Genomic DNA, 14,566 nt, shown 5'->3' on the forward strand with positions numbered 1-14,566 from the left:
TTAGCACATCTAAAGCTAAAGCTGCCATCGTCCTTAAAACTCGTCCCTCCTCAGATGTCACCAGCCTATTATTGGAAGATCTCTCAGTCTGGCTTCAACCTGCTTTTCCAAGTTTTTAAACCTCTGCACCTTTACATTGAAAATCTTCTGCTTTCTGTCAAGTTGGTCTACTTGTATTTCTTAAAATATATGCATTCCTGTTTTTGCATCTGCACATAAATCAGCCTGTCTGCCCTCCATGTCATCTTTGTGTCTTTACTGACTGAGACCTACTCTTTCTTCTGTGCTCATTTCCATGAATATCTCCCCAGCACACATCAGATTCCTCCCTGAACTCTGGAACCATTCATTGTTGCTGTGTGTGTGTGTTTTATGACATATGTTTTAATCATTTATACATTTTTTTGGCACGCCTGTCTGCAAACATGTAAACATAGAACATGAAAGGACTGTGCCTTGCATATTTAAACATACCAAGTATTCAGGCAGCCTCTTGTACATGTTAGGTACTCAGTTAATATTTGTTGACAACGATGTGAGCACTTCACAGATATTTCTAGATGGATTAAAGTTAGAAGACAGGGTGACTGTTAGAGTTTGGCTAGCAGGCACAAAGAAAAGCTGGTAAAAGTTTTTTTAAAACTTTCAAAAATATGTACTTTATTTCCTATTTGGTTCTGCATAGCCAACCTTGATTTTTTTTTTTTTAATTGTTGTTATTGTTTTGTCTAAGACAGTAGTTGTCAACCAGGGGTGATTTCCTGCTCAGGACATTTGGCAATGTCTAGGGACATTTTTGAGGGTTACAACAGGAAGACAGGAAGAAGGCTGGTAGTACGTAGAGACCAAGGATGCTGCTAAACATCCCTCAATTCGCTGGCCACCTGCCACAGCAAAGAACTGTGTGGTCCCAAACATCAGTAGTGCTGAGGTTGAGAAAGGTGGAGTCAGAATCGTCCTTTGAAGCTGCAGCACTATTCTGAACTAGATCTATATTGTGTCATCGTCCGGGGACCGTTCACCCTCCACAGTCCTCTGGTTTTCTTTCTGGTACTCGAGGGTGGGAAGTAGTCATTCACTCATGAATTTTATTCATCTATTTCCCTGATAGTCACAGATCTTAAAACAATTCTTGTCACATGGTGAAGGGATTGGAGAGTGACAGTTGTTAATGATATTATTTATAGATTATCCTCTTGGTAACTTGACCTTAAAATACCGTGATCTTGATAATGTGAGATGCTTTACTTTCAGGGTGAAAACCAAGACAGCCGCCAAATATGGCCTTTCCGCCCAGCCCCGCCTGGTGGATATCATTGCTGCCGTCCCTCCTCAGTATCGCAAGGTCTTGGTTCCCAAGTTAAAAGCGAAACCCATCAGAACTGCCAGTGGGGTGAGTGATTCGACTCATGAGGTATCGACACACTGGGTATCTGTTCTGGCGGAAGTCCCTGCCCCATGTAACACCCGTGTAGTGAGGTAGAGGTTGGGGATTCTGACTAATGAAGTCCCCATATTAGGATATGTGCTGGAGTGGAGACCTGTGCTGAATGCAAGGAGAGCAGAGAGAGAAAAAAAATATAATTGTGATTAAAGGAGTAGATGATGTTTTGACCTCTTTAAAAATATAGATTTAGGCTTGGTGACAATCACAACAGGATAAATGTTGGCCATCTTAAGCTGGTAGGTTTCAATATAGTTGATGCTTATGAAAGGTACTTTTGAAAGGTAGTTAATGGTGCAAAGTAGTTCTATATATGGTCATTATGAGCACTGTGGAAGTCCAGAGGACAGCGATGTCCCTGCAGCAAAAGGGGCTGGGGTAGGCCCAGTAGAAAGCACAGAGCTTGCTTGACCCATAAGCCAAGAAGAGCAGGCTTGAAGCGTCATGGGAGCAAGGACACAGGGGCTAAGGCACAGAGGTAGAAATGACAGGAAGGGTGTGGTGCACACAGGGAATAGTGAGTATGCCAGACCGAAGGGCGTTAACAGTTCAGGGGAGTAGGACTGCGCATTGAACAGGTAGTTTGGGATCAGCTTGTAAAAATCTTAAGTGTCTGGCAAAGCAGCTAGATAATAGGAAACAAAAGTTTTGAAAAAGGTAGTAATATGAACAAAGTAGATTTTCAGAAAATTAATTTGGATACAACATGCAGGGTAGTTTGGAGACAAAAAGACTAGACACTCTTGGTATGATCTCAGTATGCAGTGTTAAGGATTGAGTTAGGATGGAGACTCTAGGATGAAAAAAGATGAGTGTGAGATACATGCACGGAAATGGATAGAATTAAGACCCTCCTAACATATGGTCCCCAGCACCAAATTTTGTTCCTTAATGTGATCCCACGAGTTCTTTCTGTTATTTGAATTGGGATATTATATTCCAAGCAGCTTGTGTTGACTTGGTGACCGTATCTCCTGGATCACCTTACGTTTGTGGCTAATTAAACCCTAAAACTTTTACATACAATGTACCACCAAACCTCATATCCTCTTCTTTGTATTTAAATGTTTTTGTTTTGTTTTGTTTGTTTGTATCTAGTGTAAAAAGCTTGTTGGCCAGGCACGGTGGCTCATGCTTGTAATCCCTGCACTTTGGGAGGCCGAGGTGGGTGGATCACGAGGTCAGATCGAGACCATCCTGACTAACACGATGAAATCCCGTCTCTATTAAAAATACAAAAAAAAAAAATTAGCTGGGCAGGGTGGCGAGTGCCTGTAGTCCCAGCTACTCGGGAGGCTGAGGCAGAAGAATGGTGTGAACCCGGGAGGTGGAGCTTGCAGTAAGCTGAGATTGCGCCACTGCACTCCAGCCTGGGCAACAGAGCGAGACTCCTTCTCAAAAAAAAAAGCGTGTTAAGAAAAACTGATAGTCCATGCCCCTCACCTCCCTTTTTCTACCCTAGGGCAACCATTTTTAACTCTTAGCCAATTTCTTTAGCATTAACTTCCATATCCTTAAGTAAAATAACATTTTTTATATAATAGATAAGTCTTGACTTTTTCTTTTTTTTCCCTGAGACAGAGTCTTGTTCTGTCGCCCAGGCTGGAGTGCAGTGGCATGATCTTGGCTCACCGCAACCTCTGCCTCCCAGGTTCAAGTGATTCTTCTTCCTCAGCCTCCCAAGGAGCTGGGATTACAGGCATGCGCCACAATGTCCAGCTGATTTTTGTATTTTTAGTAGAGACAGGGTTTCACCATGTTAGCCAGGCTGGTCTCGGACTCTTGACCTCAAGTGATCTGCCTGCCTCAACCTCCGAAAGTGCTGGGATTACAGACATGAGCCATTGTGCCTGGCCGACTTTTTACGGTTAAGCATTATGTGTGGGTTTGCCACTAAAGAAGACAGAAACTTAGCAACCTTTCAGCCTGGTAAACCGAGGCTTCTGCGATACCACCCTCTCTGTTTCTCCTTCTGTCTTTGATCATTTCTGTCCTTTCTTGGAGGGCTACCCTTGTGCTTGCCTCTAAAAGTTGGTGTTTTCTGTCATCCTGGGCCCATTGTGTTGGGTGCTTTACATGCTTTCTTTGGTAACCTCATCCATTTGACAATTTTAGTATTGCTGTATGCTGACTCCCAGCATGAACCATTCCCTGAGCTTCAGACTCCTGGCAGATTGTCAGTTAGGCATCTGTCCTTTGACTGCCTAAGAACCTCCTGAAGTGTAACATAACCAAAACTAATACCAGACTTGCTTATTCACCTTTCCTGTCCATGTTAGTTCATAGTACCACCGTGCACTCAGTTTCCAAAAAATGTGAAATGCATTCTCCGTTCCTACTGCCACTGGTAGGAATGCTTTGGCCTTTATTATTTCTTGTTTAGATTATTTCAGTAATTTCCTTACTCGTCTACTTTGTCCTACCTGCATGAAATTCATCTTTAACAGAGTCACAAGAGTGATCTATTGAAAGTATCAGAAACACACAGCTGGTGGCCATCCCCTATCTACTGCCATTCTCACCTCTGTGCTTTTATTCTTGCTGTTTCTCTGATGGTGCTTTGTTTATTTTATACAGTAGTTTTAGGTTTACAGAGACAGAAAATTTTATATACTTCCTCTGGTGCCTTCATCCCTACTCCAGTTTCCCTATTATTAATATCTTGCATTGTTTGGTACATTTGTTATAATTGATGAACCAATATTGCTGCATTATTATTAACCAAAAGCCTGTAGTTACGTTAGAATACACTCTGTGTTCTACATTCTATAGGTTTTGCCAATGCATAATGTCATGTATCCACTATTACAGTGTCATATGAAATAGTTTCACTGCCCTAAAATCTCCTATTTGTGGCCGGGCGCGTTGGCTCATGCCTGTAATCCTAGCACTTTGGGAGGCTGAGGCGGGCAGATCAGCTGAAGTCAGGAGTTTGAGACCAGCCTGGCCAACATGGTGAAACCCCGTCTCTACTAAAAATACAAAAATTAGCCGGGCGTGGTGGCGGGCGCCTGTAATCCCAGCTACTGGGGAGGCTGAGGCAGGAGAATAGTTTGAACCCAGGAGGCAGAGGTTGCAGTGAGCCGAGATAATGCCATTGCACACCAGCCTGGGTGACAGAGCGAGATTCTGTCTCAAACAAACAAACAAAAAGCTCCTATTTGTCCCTCTCTCCATGTTCTAGATGTAACCTGACTACCACTGATTGTTTTATTGTCTTTAATAAAGTTTGCTTTTTCCAGAGTGTCATGTACAGTAATTGGAATCATACAGCCTTTCCACTTAGCAATATGCATTGAAGTCTGCCATGTCTTTTTGTGACTTGGCAGCTCATTCTTTTTTTTTAATTGCTGAATGATATTCCATTGTATGGATGTACCATTATTTGCTTATTCATTCACCTATTGAAGGACATCTTGGTTGCTTCCAGTTTTTGGCAGTTTTAAACAAAGCTGTGTGAAAGTTTTTGTGTCCACCTACATTTTCAGCTTACTTGAGTAACTGTCAAGAAGTGCAACTGGTGGATCATATAGTAAAACTATGTTTCACTTTGTAAAAAACTGCAAACTCTTCCAGCGTGGCTGCACCATTTTGCATTCCCACCAGCAATGAGTGAGCGCTCTGATGCTCCACATCCTTGCTAACACTTGGAGATGTCGGTGTTTTGGATTTTATTTAATTAATTAATTTATTTTGAGGCAGGGTTTTGTCCTGTCACTGAGGCTAGAGTGTGGTGGCATGATCACAGCTCACTGCAGCCTCAACCTCCCAGGTTCAAGCTATCCTCCCACCTCAGCCTCCCAAGTAACTGGGACAATAGGCATGCACCACCACACCAGCTAATTTTTGTGTTTTTTGTAGAGACAGGGTTTCACCACGTTACCTAGGATGGTCTTGAACTCCTAGGCTCAAGGGATCCTCCCACCTTGGTCTCCCAAAGTGCTGTGATTGTAGGCGTGAGCTATGGTGCCCAGCCAGTGTTTTGGATTTTAGCCATTCTCGTAGTCGAACAGTGGTATCTCCTTGTTGTTTAGTTTGTAATTCCCTAATGACATGATGTTGAGCATCTTCGCGTATACTTATTTGCCACTGTATATCTTCTTTAGTGAGATACCTATTCACATCTTTTGCCCTGTTCTTAATTGGGTGTTTTCTTACTAGGTTTTAAGAGTTCTTTGTATATTTTAGCTGGAAATGCTTTATCAGGTACCTGTTATTTAGATATTTTCTCCCAGTCTGTGGCTTGTCTTTTCATTGTCTTTCTCAGAGCACAACTTTTAAATATAGACAATTAGGTCCGTAACCCATCTTGAGTTTGTATTTGAGTTCGTGTTTGTGTTTTCCTTGAAACACCATGGTTGTTAACTTGGATACATTACTGTCATCTAAGCCTCAGACCTCACTTAAATTTCACCAGCTGTTTCAATAACGTCCCACAGAACCTAGTTCAGAATCACCTGTTGCATTTAGTTGTCATATCTCGTTAGTTTGGACATTTCCTTTGTCTTTTTTGGACTCCATTATCTTAACACTTTTGAAGATTTCAGGCAAGTTATTTTGTAGCACGCCCCTCAATGTGGGTTCATCAGCTGTTTCCTCATTATGAGATTCAGGTTACGCGTCTTCAGCCTGTGCATCACAGAAGCGGCACTGCGTTCTTCTCGTCGTCTCCCATCCAGTGGTGCGTAGGTTCGGCTTTCCTATCACCGATGTTTCTCATTTTGATCAAGGTGCTGTCCACCAGACTTACTCTCTGTCAAGTTATTTTTTTCCACTTTGTATTAAGAAGTGTTGTATGGAGAAATACTTAGAAACTAGGTAAATATCCTGTTTCTCATCACATACCCAGTTCACTCCTTTATTTGTGTGAAGGAATTAATGGTTTCCTATTTGATGGGTTGTTATATTTGGTGGGTTGTTATCTGTTACTATCACTATTTATTTTGATGCACAAATTATTGCAGATTTGACCGGTGGGAGTCTTTTCAAGGTGATTTCTATGTCTTTTTAAAAGTCCTCATCATTATTTGAGCAGTTTCTAGCTTTCTGGCACAATTATATGTTCCAGGCTTGGCCAGACATGGTGGCTCATGCCTGTAATCCCAGCACTTTGGGAGGCTGAGCTGGGTGGATCACCTAAGGTCAGGAGTTCGAGACCAGTCTGGCCAACAGGGCGAAACTCTGTCTCTACTAAAAAGAAATACAAAAAATTATCCGGGCGTGGTGGCACATGCCTGTAATCCCAGCTACTTGGGAGGCTGAGGCAGGGGAATTGCTTGAATCCAGGAGGTGGAGGTTGTAATGAGCTGAGCTGAGATCATGCCATTGCACTCCAGCCTGGGCAACAGAGTGAGACTCTCTCTCAAAAAAAAAAAAAAAAAAAGAAAGAAAGAAAAGGAAGAAAAATGTCCCAGGCTCATCTTAGATTTTCTTTGCTCCAGCCCTGGAATCAGCCATTTCCCCAAGGAGCCCTGGTTCCTTTTAGTGGAGAAGGATATTTAGAAACTAAGACCTGAGTCCTAGGTGTGCTTACTGCTGTTAGGGTGTTGCTGCTGCCAGACTCTCTCAGTGGTCCAAGCGAGGACATATATATGTATAGCTGCATACATACATGCTGACATACATGTAACACATTTCCATTTGTATTTATTTATCAGTCTACCATATGTTGAACACTTTGATTGACCACAATACCTTTAATTCCACCCAGCCCACAGAGTTCATTCTGCTTCTCTCTCTTTCCATGTTTATAGCTACTTCTCTGATAGTGAGAAGCCTGGCTTGCGTAAATGGCCAGATTTGACCAAGTGCCCTGGATGTAACCAGTCTTGCATCTCTGCCACTGCCTCCTGTCCTCACCTCGCTGAGGCTCTGTCAGACCCCTCTGAGGTTATTTACACCCAGACCCTGAAACATGAAGCTGTTAGTTTAATAGTCCCTGCTGCAAATATTGAGATCCAGTGTGTTCATGAGGCGTTTGAGTCACAAACGTTAGGTTTATATATAATTTCATAGAATTGCATGAAGTAATTTTTTTTCTTACAGGCTATTTAGTAAGACAATCAGAGAGAGAAAGACTAAGAATCGCTGTGGCTTTAACAATTAATTTATTATTTTGTACTTAATTTATTGTAAAATGGAATATAAATTCACATATATAATACATATGGACAATTTAAAGATGATTAATATTGAACAGAGATCGCTCTCGTACCCAGTGCCCAGCTTAAGAAATACAGCCTCGTCAATACCTTTGAAGCCCCTTCTTGCCACTCTCTGGTTGCATTCCTCTCTTTCCTTCTGAGGGATAACCACTCTGTGGAGTTTTGTATGAATTATCCTATAATAGCTGTTTTATTCATCTTTCTTTTATAGATTGCTGTTGTGGCTGTGATGTGCAAACCCCACAGATGTCCACACATCAGTTTTACAGGAAATATATGTGTGTAAGTATGGTGATTTTTTAAATTGTATGTGTGTGTGTTTTAATTAAACTAAATATGCTCCCTTGAGCCCTTAGTCAGTACATGCTGGTAATATTTAAAACTTCGACTTAATAGATTTATAGATTACTCCTTTCAAACAAGCAACCATTGGTAGATATTTTAGTGCTTTAAAATTGGAATATATGAGGCCGGGTGCAGTGGCTCACGCCTGTAATCCCAGCATTTTGGGAGGCTGAGGCAGGTGGATCATCTGAGGTCAGGAGTTTAAGACCAGCCTGGCCAGCACCGTGAGACCCCGTCTCTACTAAAAATACAAAAATTAGCTGAGCATGGTGGCATGCGCTTCTAGTCCCAGCTACTTGAGAGGCTGAGGCAGGAGAATCGCTTGAACCTGGGAGGTGGAGGTTGCAATGAGCCGAGATCATGCCACTGCACTCCAGCCTGGGCGACAGAGTGAGACTCCATATCAAAATAAATAAAATTGGAACATATGAATATTTTAATTTGTTGCAATATACAATTTTAAAAATGTAGGTTATGGAACTCAAAACAGTAGACATAGGGATATGCAGCTCAAAACAGCACATTCTGTTAAACTCATAAATGAAACATGGGAATATGAGCTGCCTAAATTCCACGTCAGAAATTTAAAATGAATTTGGATCAGAAACTTATCAAAATAAAAAATTATCCTTATACGTAACCTTTAGATTTCTCAAACTCACCTATTTGAGAGAATTAGCAGAAGAGTTTGCATGATTCAGGGTAGGAAGATAAAAAGGGGGAAAGATTTTCTTGAGTGTGGTTCCCAAGAGAACACTGAGTATTGATTCAAACTTAGGAAAACTTCATTTCTGTTATTTGCCCCTAAAAGCTTAAACCTCTGAAATAATCACAACTGCAGTATTTTCAAAATGGGTGTAATAGTGTCCCTTTACATATTTATCTTATTTACTTCTTGGTAGAAAATACGTTATTTACAGATACTGCAGAGGTAGATTCTTCTGTTAGGATTTGAAAAGGAAGCTCGTTTGTTATCAGGATTCTTTGGAGATGATAGATGCTTGGAACTAGCTGGTTGAACTCAGTTTTGCATCTGACATTCTTGTTCTTTTGTTGTACTGGCAGATACTGCCCTGGTGGACCTGATTCTGATTTTGAGTATTCTACCCAGTCTTACACTGGCTATGAGGTACAGTAACTTTGAGGCTGTCCTGATGAAATGTTGCATCATGCTTTACCTGTAGTATGGTTTTACCAGTACTGACTTTCTGACAATTTTTTGTTTTTGTTTTTTTCTGATTATAAAAGCTGTTCATTCACCAAATATTTGCCAGTGTCTACTAGTGCCCTATATTGTTCTAGCCGCTAGAGAAATACTTACATAAGCACTTCTTATCCTAAACGCTGTTCTAAGTGCTTTACAACTGTAAACCTTATTGCAGTGTTTTGAAGATAGACACTATCATGATCGCAGTTTGCCAATCAGGAAACTGGGGCATAGCAGGCTTAAACAGCTGGCCCAAAGACACACTATTAGTAAGTGGCAAGCAGGTTTCGAACTCTGTGCTGCTCACCACTACATTGTACTGTCACTTTAGCAGTGGAAAATGGACAGGGTCCCTTTGTCTTGTGGAATTTACTTTTTTTTTTTTTTTTTTTTTTTTTTTTTGAGATGGAATCTCACTCTGTTACCCAGGCTGGAGTGCAGTGGCATGATCTCCTTCACTGCAATCTCCACCTCCCAGGTTCAAGTGATTCTCCTGCCTCAGCCTCCCAAGTCGCTGGGACTACAGGCAAGCACCACCACGCCCAGCTAATTTTTATATTTTTAGTAGAGACAAGGTTTCATCTTGTTGGCCAGCCTGGTCTCGAACTGCTGACCTTAAGTGACCCGCCTGCCTCGGCTTCCCAAAATGCTGGGATTACAGGCATTAGCTACTGTACCCAGCCTGGAATTTATATTTTAATAATGGAAGGTAGACAGTAAAGAAACAAGAAAAAGTATCAGGCACTCAAAAAATGCTAAGTAGAGATGTGAAATCAAGTAAGGTGATGGCAGCTGAGATGGTTTAGCTGTGGTCGTTAGGAAGGGATTCTGTGAAGTGAGATTGAAGTTGAGTCTGAATGACAAGAAGGACCTAGTCCTAAGAATATGTGGAAGGGGCATTCCTAGCAGAGAAGTCACTAGAATAAGGCCCAAGGAAGGAAAGACATGGGGGTGTTGTGCAGTGCAACAGGTGAGGGAAGCATGAGGCTGGGAGTGCAAATGAGCTGGGGTTTGTAAGCAAAGGTAAGGAGTTTCCATTTTAGTGTAGGAGTCATGAGAAGCTATCAGGATTTAAGGCAGGGGAATGATACAATCCGATTTAGGTTTTTTGAAAGATCGTTTTGATGGCCATGTAGAGAAAGGGTTAGAGTGGAGACCAGAAAGAAGGCAGGAGGCCAGTGAGGTGCTTTTGAAGGAGTCACCCTCCTCAGAACATCTCAGAAGCCAGGAAACCTTGTGACTTTTTTCTCATATATGTTTTCATTTTTTTTTCCTGTTTTCTAGGGTTCATATTTTTTAAAATACAAGAGGAATGATTTCGTGAAAAGGCTTCCTCTCATTCCTATCCCCTAGCCACTCTTTTTTACTCCTCCCCCTACCAGTTAGTGTTGTTTGTTATTTCCTCCCCATCCTTCAGGGATATTTTAGGGAATACAGCATACACAGGTTGCCTATCCCTTATGTGAAATGCTTGGGACCAGAAGTGTTTCAGATTTTGGATTTTTCTGGATTTTGGAATATTTGCATATACATAATGAGAAATCTTGAGAGTGGAACCCGAGTCTGAACATGAGATTCATTTTGGGTTTATGTACACCTGATACACCTAGCCTGAATTAATTTTATACAATATTTTTAATAATTTTGTGCATGAAACAAGGTTTGTGTTAAATATTTATATGTGGAATTTTCCACTTATGGCATCATGTTGGCACTCAAAAAATTTTGAGGTTTGTAGCATTTTTGATTTTTGGATTAGGGATACTCAACCTGGACATATTCTTTATTCGACTGATTCTATATAAGGTAGCATATCAGAGTCCTCTTTCACTTTGCCTTTTATTTTACAATATCTTAGTGAACATTTTATGTCAGTACATTGTTTCGTGGCTGTAGAGTATTCCACTGTATGATGATAGCCATTACAAACTGTGTGGTATTTTAGAAGCTTATTTAAAAGTTACTTTATTATGTTATTCTGGTATATGTATGCACATCTGTGTCTGTGAGCAGAACACTTTGGTGGCTCTGGGATTCCAGAAGTGTTTATACAAAAGACAGATGTGATCCAAGGAGACACCCTGCTGTTGAGGTGTTTATGACAGCGTGGGTGGACACCTGCCAGATGCGATTCAGGACATTATTTTGAACCCTGACAAGACTGAGAAAAATTAATGGGGGTACAAGCCATGTTTTCAGTGTTTGGAACCATGGAGAGTTTTTTTTTTAAATACAGTCCTTTTGAAACTACTTTTTATTTTTAATTCAATGTGGGCATAACGATATTTTTCTCTTCTAGCCAACCTCCATGAGAGCTATCCGTGCGAGATATGACCCTTTCCTACAGACAAGACACCGAATAGAACAGGTACATTTTTAAAAAACATGTTTCTTAAAAATTAGGTGTTTATACTTAGTAAGAAGCCATTGTTGCTTGATTCAAATTGAACCTGAAATAAGAACAAAAAAGGTGTTTTTCCTCTTTGTAAGTTTTCAATATCCATTTGAGGGAGGGAGAATTTGCCATGCCTAGCAAGGTCAAAAACACTACTTTCTTTAAAGACTGTATTTATTGTTTAAGGGTTTTATATTCTCTAAGTTTTTTTGAATTTGTAGAAACTCATTTGTAGTATGAAATTTGTGGAATAAAGATGTATGAAAGTTCTTAGACAATGGGTGGGTGTGTTGACTTTTGATTTCCAAAAGTCAGATTAAGAAGTATTTTGACTGGCCATGCGCAATGGCTCATGCCTGCAATCCCAACCCTTTGGAAGGCTATGACAGCAGGTCACTTGAGCCTAAGAGTTCGAGACCAGCCTGGGCAACATAGCTAAACCCCATCTACAAAAAATATAAAAATTAGCATGGTGTGGTGGTGTGCACCTGAAGTCTTAGCTACTTGGAAGGCTGAGGTGGAAGGATCCCTTGAGCCCAGAAGCTCAAGGCTGCAGTGAGCTGTGATCATCCCACTGCACTTCAGCCTGGGTGACACAGCAAGAACCTGTCTCAAAAAGAAGTATTGTGACAGATTTGTTGGGTGGAAATAGGAAATTTCCTACAAAGGAGTACAAAGAACTAGTCGGGGTATGGCATTGTTCTATATCATGGTCATGGTGGTGGTTACGTAACTCTAAATATCTATCAGCTCTCATCCATTGTACACTTAAAGTTAGCGGATTTTATCGTATTTAAATTATACCTCAGTATGGTTGACTAAAAACAAGTACTATGTACATGACCTTGCAGTGTTCAAGAAATCTGAACGTTAATACAGATTTCCTCTATTTACAAGTTTATTTTAAACTTGTCCAATTTAAAAAATGTAAAGCACTGTCCATAGTTGTAATAGTAATGTATAGTAGGCACATCCAAGTCTAAAGTAGATAGTGATACATAACCATAGTGGATAAGTTGTCTCTGGATTTGTTTATTGGCTTATTGGTGAATACTGTTCAGTTTTAATATCCACTTTGCTGTCACCCAAGCATATGAGGAACAGGATTGTCGGTGACAGGAGAGGACCCCATCTGGGGGAGCCCACATTTTTCCAAACAGTGGGTTCTAAACTGACCTTTGCTTCAATTTCTTTTTGAGCTATGATAGTTAATTTATTTAAAATGTAAAACTATTGAGCATGAAATGCTTATGTTTACCAAAAAAGGAGCATAGTTTACAAGATTTAGAAACAAACATAGAGCAGTGATTCTTTTCTTAAATGCAGTAGAATTACCTGAGTAACTTCTCCAAAACGTGTCAGATCTTCACCTCGGAGTTTCTGATTAAGTCTGCTTTGAGGTCCTAGCAAGATATTTTAAAAAACTACTAGGGTAATTTTGATGAGTATCTCTTGTAAGGAACCATAGATATAGAAATAGAGTATTCTTTTAGTGTCGATATATGTACACACATGCATATATATAGTTTTTCTGTATACATTTTTTGCCATTTTCAGAAATTAGTGTTAATTTCAATACCTATTTTTAAAAATTAGAATCTTGGCTTATTGTAGTCAACAAAATGAAAGATTTGTATCATTCTCTCCCCTAATAGAGGAGACCTAATTTTTTTTTTTTTTTTAAACAGTGTCACTCTTGTTGCCCAGGCTGGAGTGCAGTGGCACAATCTTGGGTCGCTGCAACCTCCACCTCCTGGTTCAAGTGATTCTCTTGCCTCAGCCTCCAGAGTAGCTGGGATTACAGGCACGTCTGGCTAATTTTCGTATTTTTAGTAGAGACGGGGTTTCACCATGTTGGCCAGGCTGGTCTCGAACTCCTGACCTCAGGTGATCTGCCAGCCTGGTCCTCCTAAGTGCTGGGATTACAGGCATGAGCCACCGCACCTGGCCTGAATATTTCATTTTAATCAGACTTTCACTTTTTTTTAGAAAGCAGACTTGAAGTGCCTCCTGTGCCTAGAATCATCCATCAATTTTAGACTGCTGTCTTGATTTTTCTTTCTAATCTATTCTTTTTTTCTTCCATTACATCAGATCCTTATTATGTTACATAATCATTCATGTATCATCGTTGACCATAAATGCCACCTTTTTGTCACCTAGGCTTACCACCAAGTCTGACATAAAATACATGATCAATAAATACTTACTATTTTGCATATTGTATTATATTTGTCTTTACTGCTTTCTAGTTTATATTCTTCATGTTTTTAAATTTCCACTTTGTAGGTATTCAAGTCAAGCCTCTTATTTGTTATTTTATATTCTCATTCTCCCTCCTTATTTGAGTTGTACTCACTTTTTTCTTTCAGACTTGAGCCTATTTTTTATCCACAGAATTAGCTAAGTGTGTTTCATTACTTCTGATTTTTAAACTGTACTGATGAAAACACTGCAAAATAAGAGATTTGCAATGCCTTCTTAGAGTAGTTCCTTATGCTTATATCATTCTAATGCTGATGAATTTGTCTTTCAGTTAAAACAACTTGGTCATAGTGTGGATAAAGTGGAGTTTATTGTGATGGGTGGAACGTTTATGGCCCTTCCAGAAGAATACAGAGATTATTTTATTCGAAATTTACATGATGCCTTATCAGGACATACTTCCAACAATATTTACGAGGCAGTCAAGTAAGAAATTCTTATTTTATCATAGTCTCCAGAGTGGTTGTCAGTTTATGCTCCTAGCAGTAGTCTATGAGAATGCCTTCTGCCCTGCATCCACATTCTTACTTCTCATAATCTTTCTCATTTCATGGGAAAGGATTATTTCAGTGAAAATAATGCTTTTGCTGAAATAATCTTTTCCAGTGAAAGTAATCCTTTCACTGAAATAATCCTTTTAAAGAAAAAATGAATACAGTTTGTTGACATAGTAGTATTCTCAAATAGAGAGATTGGCCAAATATGGTCCATGAATGTCTTTTCAGCCTTAGGCTGGTCTAAATGAC

General features: G+C 40.1%; 1 protein-coding gene across 2 annotated transcripts in view; it reads left to right on the plus strand.

Annotated features, from left to right (window-relative positions):
* The window catches only part of ELP3 (elongator acetyltransferase complex subunit 3), a 98,177-nt gene that overhangs the window by 5,691 nt on the left and 77,920 nt on the right, over window positions 1–14,566 (plus strand). For both annotated transcript variants that reach the window (XM_054497366.2, XM_063669388.1), the window contains exons 3-7: window positions 1,255–1,393; window positions 7,820–7,890; window positions 9,019–9,082; window positions 11,460–11,528; window positions 14,092–14,246. In XM_054497366.2, the coding sequence (XP_054353341.1) occupies window positions 1,255–1,393; window positions 7,820–7,890; window positions 9,019–9,082; window positions 11,460–11,528; window positions 14,092–14,246 (498 nt within the window). The remainder of the gene's footprint in view (window positions 1–1,254; window positions 1,394–7,819; window positions 7,891–9,018; window positions 9,083–11,459; window positions 11,529–14,091; window positions 14,247–14,566) is intronic.

Source organism: Pongo pygmaeus, chromosome 7 (assembly GCF_028885625.2).
Source record: "Pongo pygmaeus isolate AG05252 chromosome 7, NHGRI_mPonPyg2-v2.0_pri, whole genome shotgun sequence".
In the NCBI taxonomy this organism is placed as follows: Eukaryota; Metazoa; Chordata; class Mammalia; order Primates; family Hominidae; genus Pongo; species Pongo pygmaeus.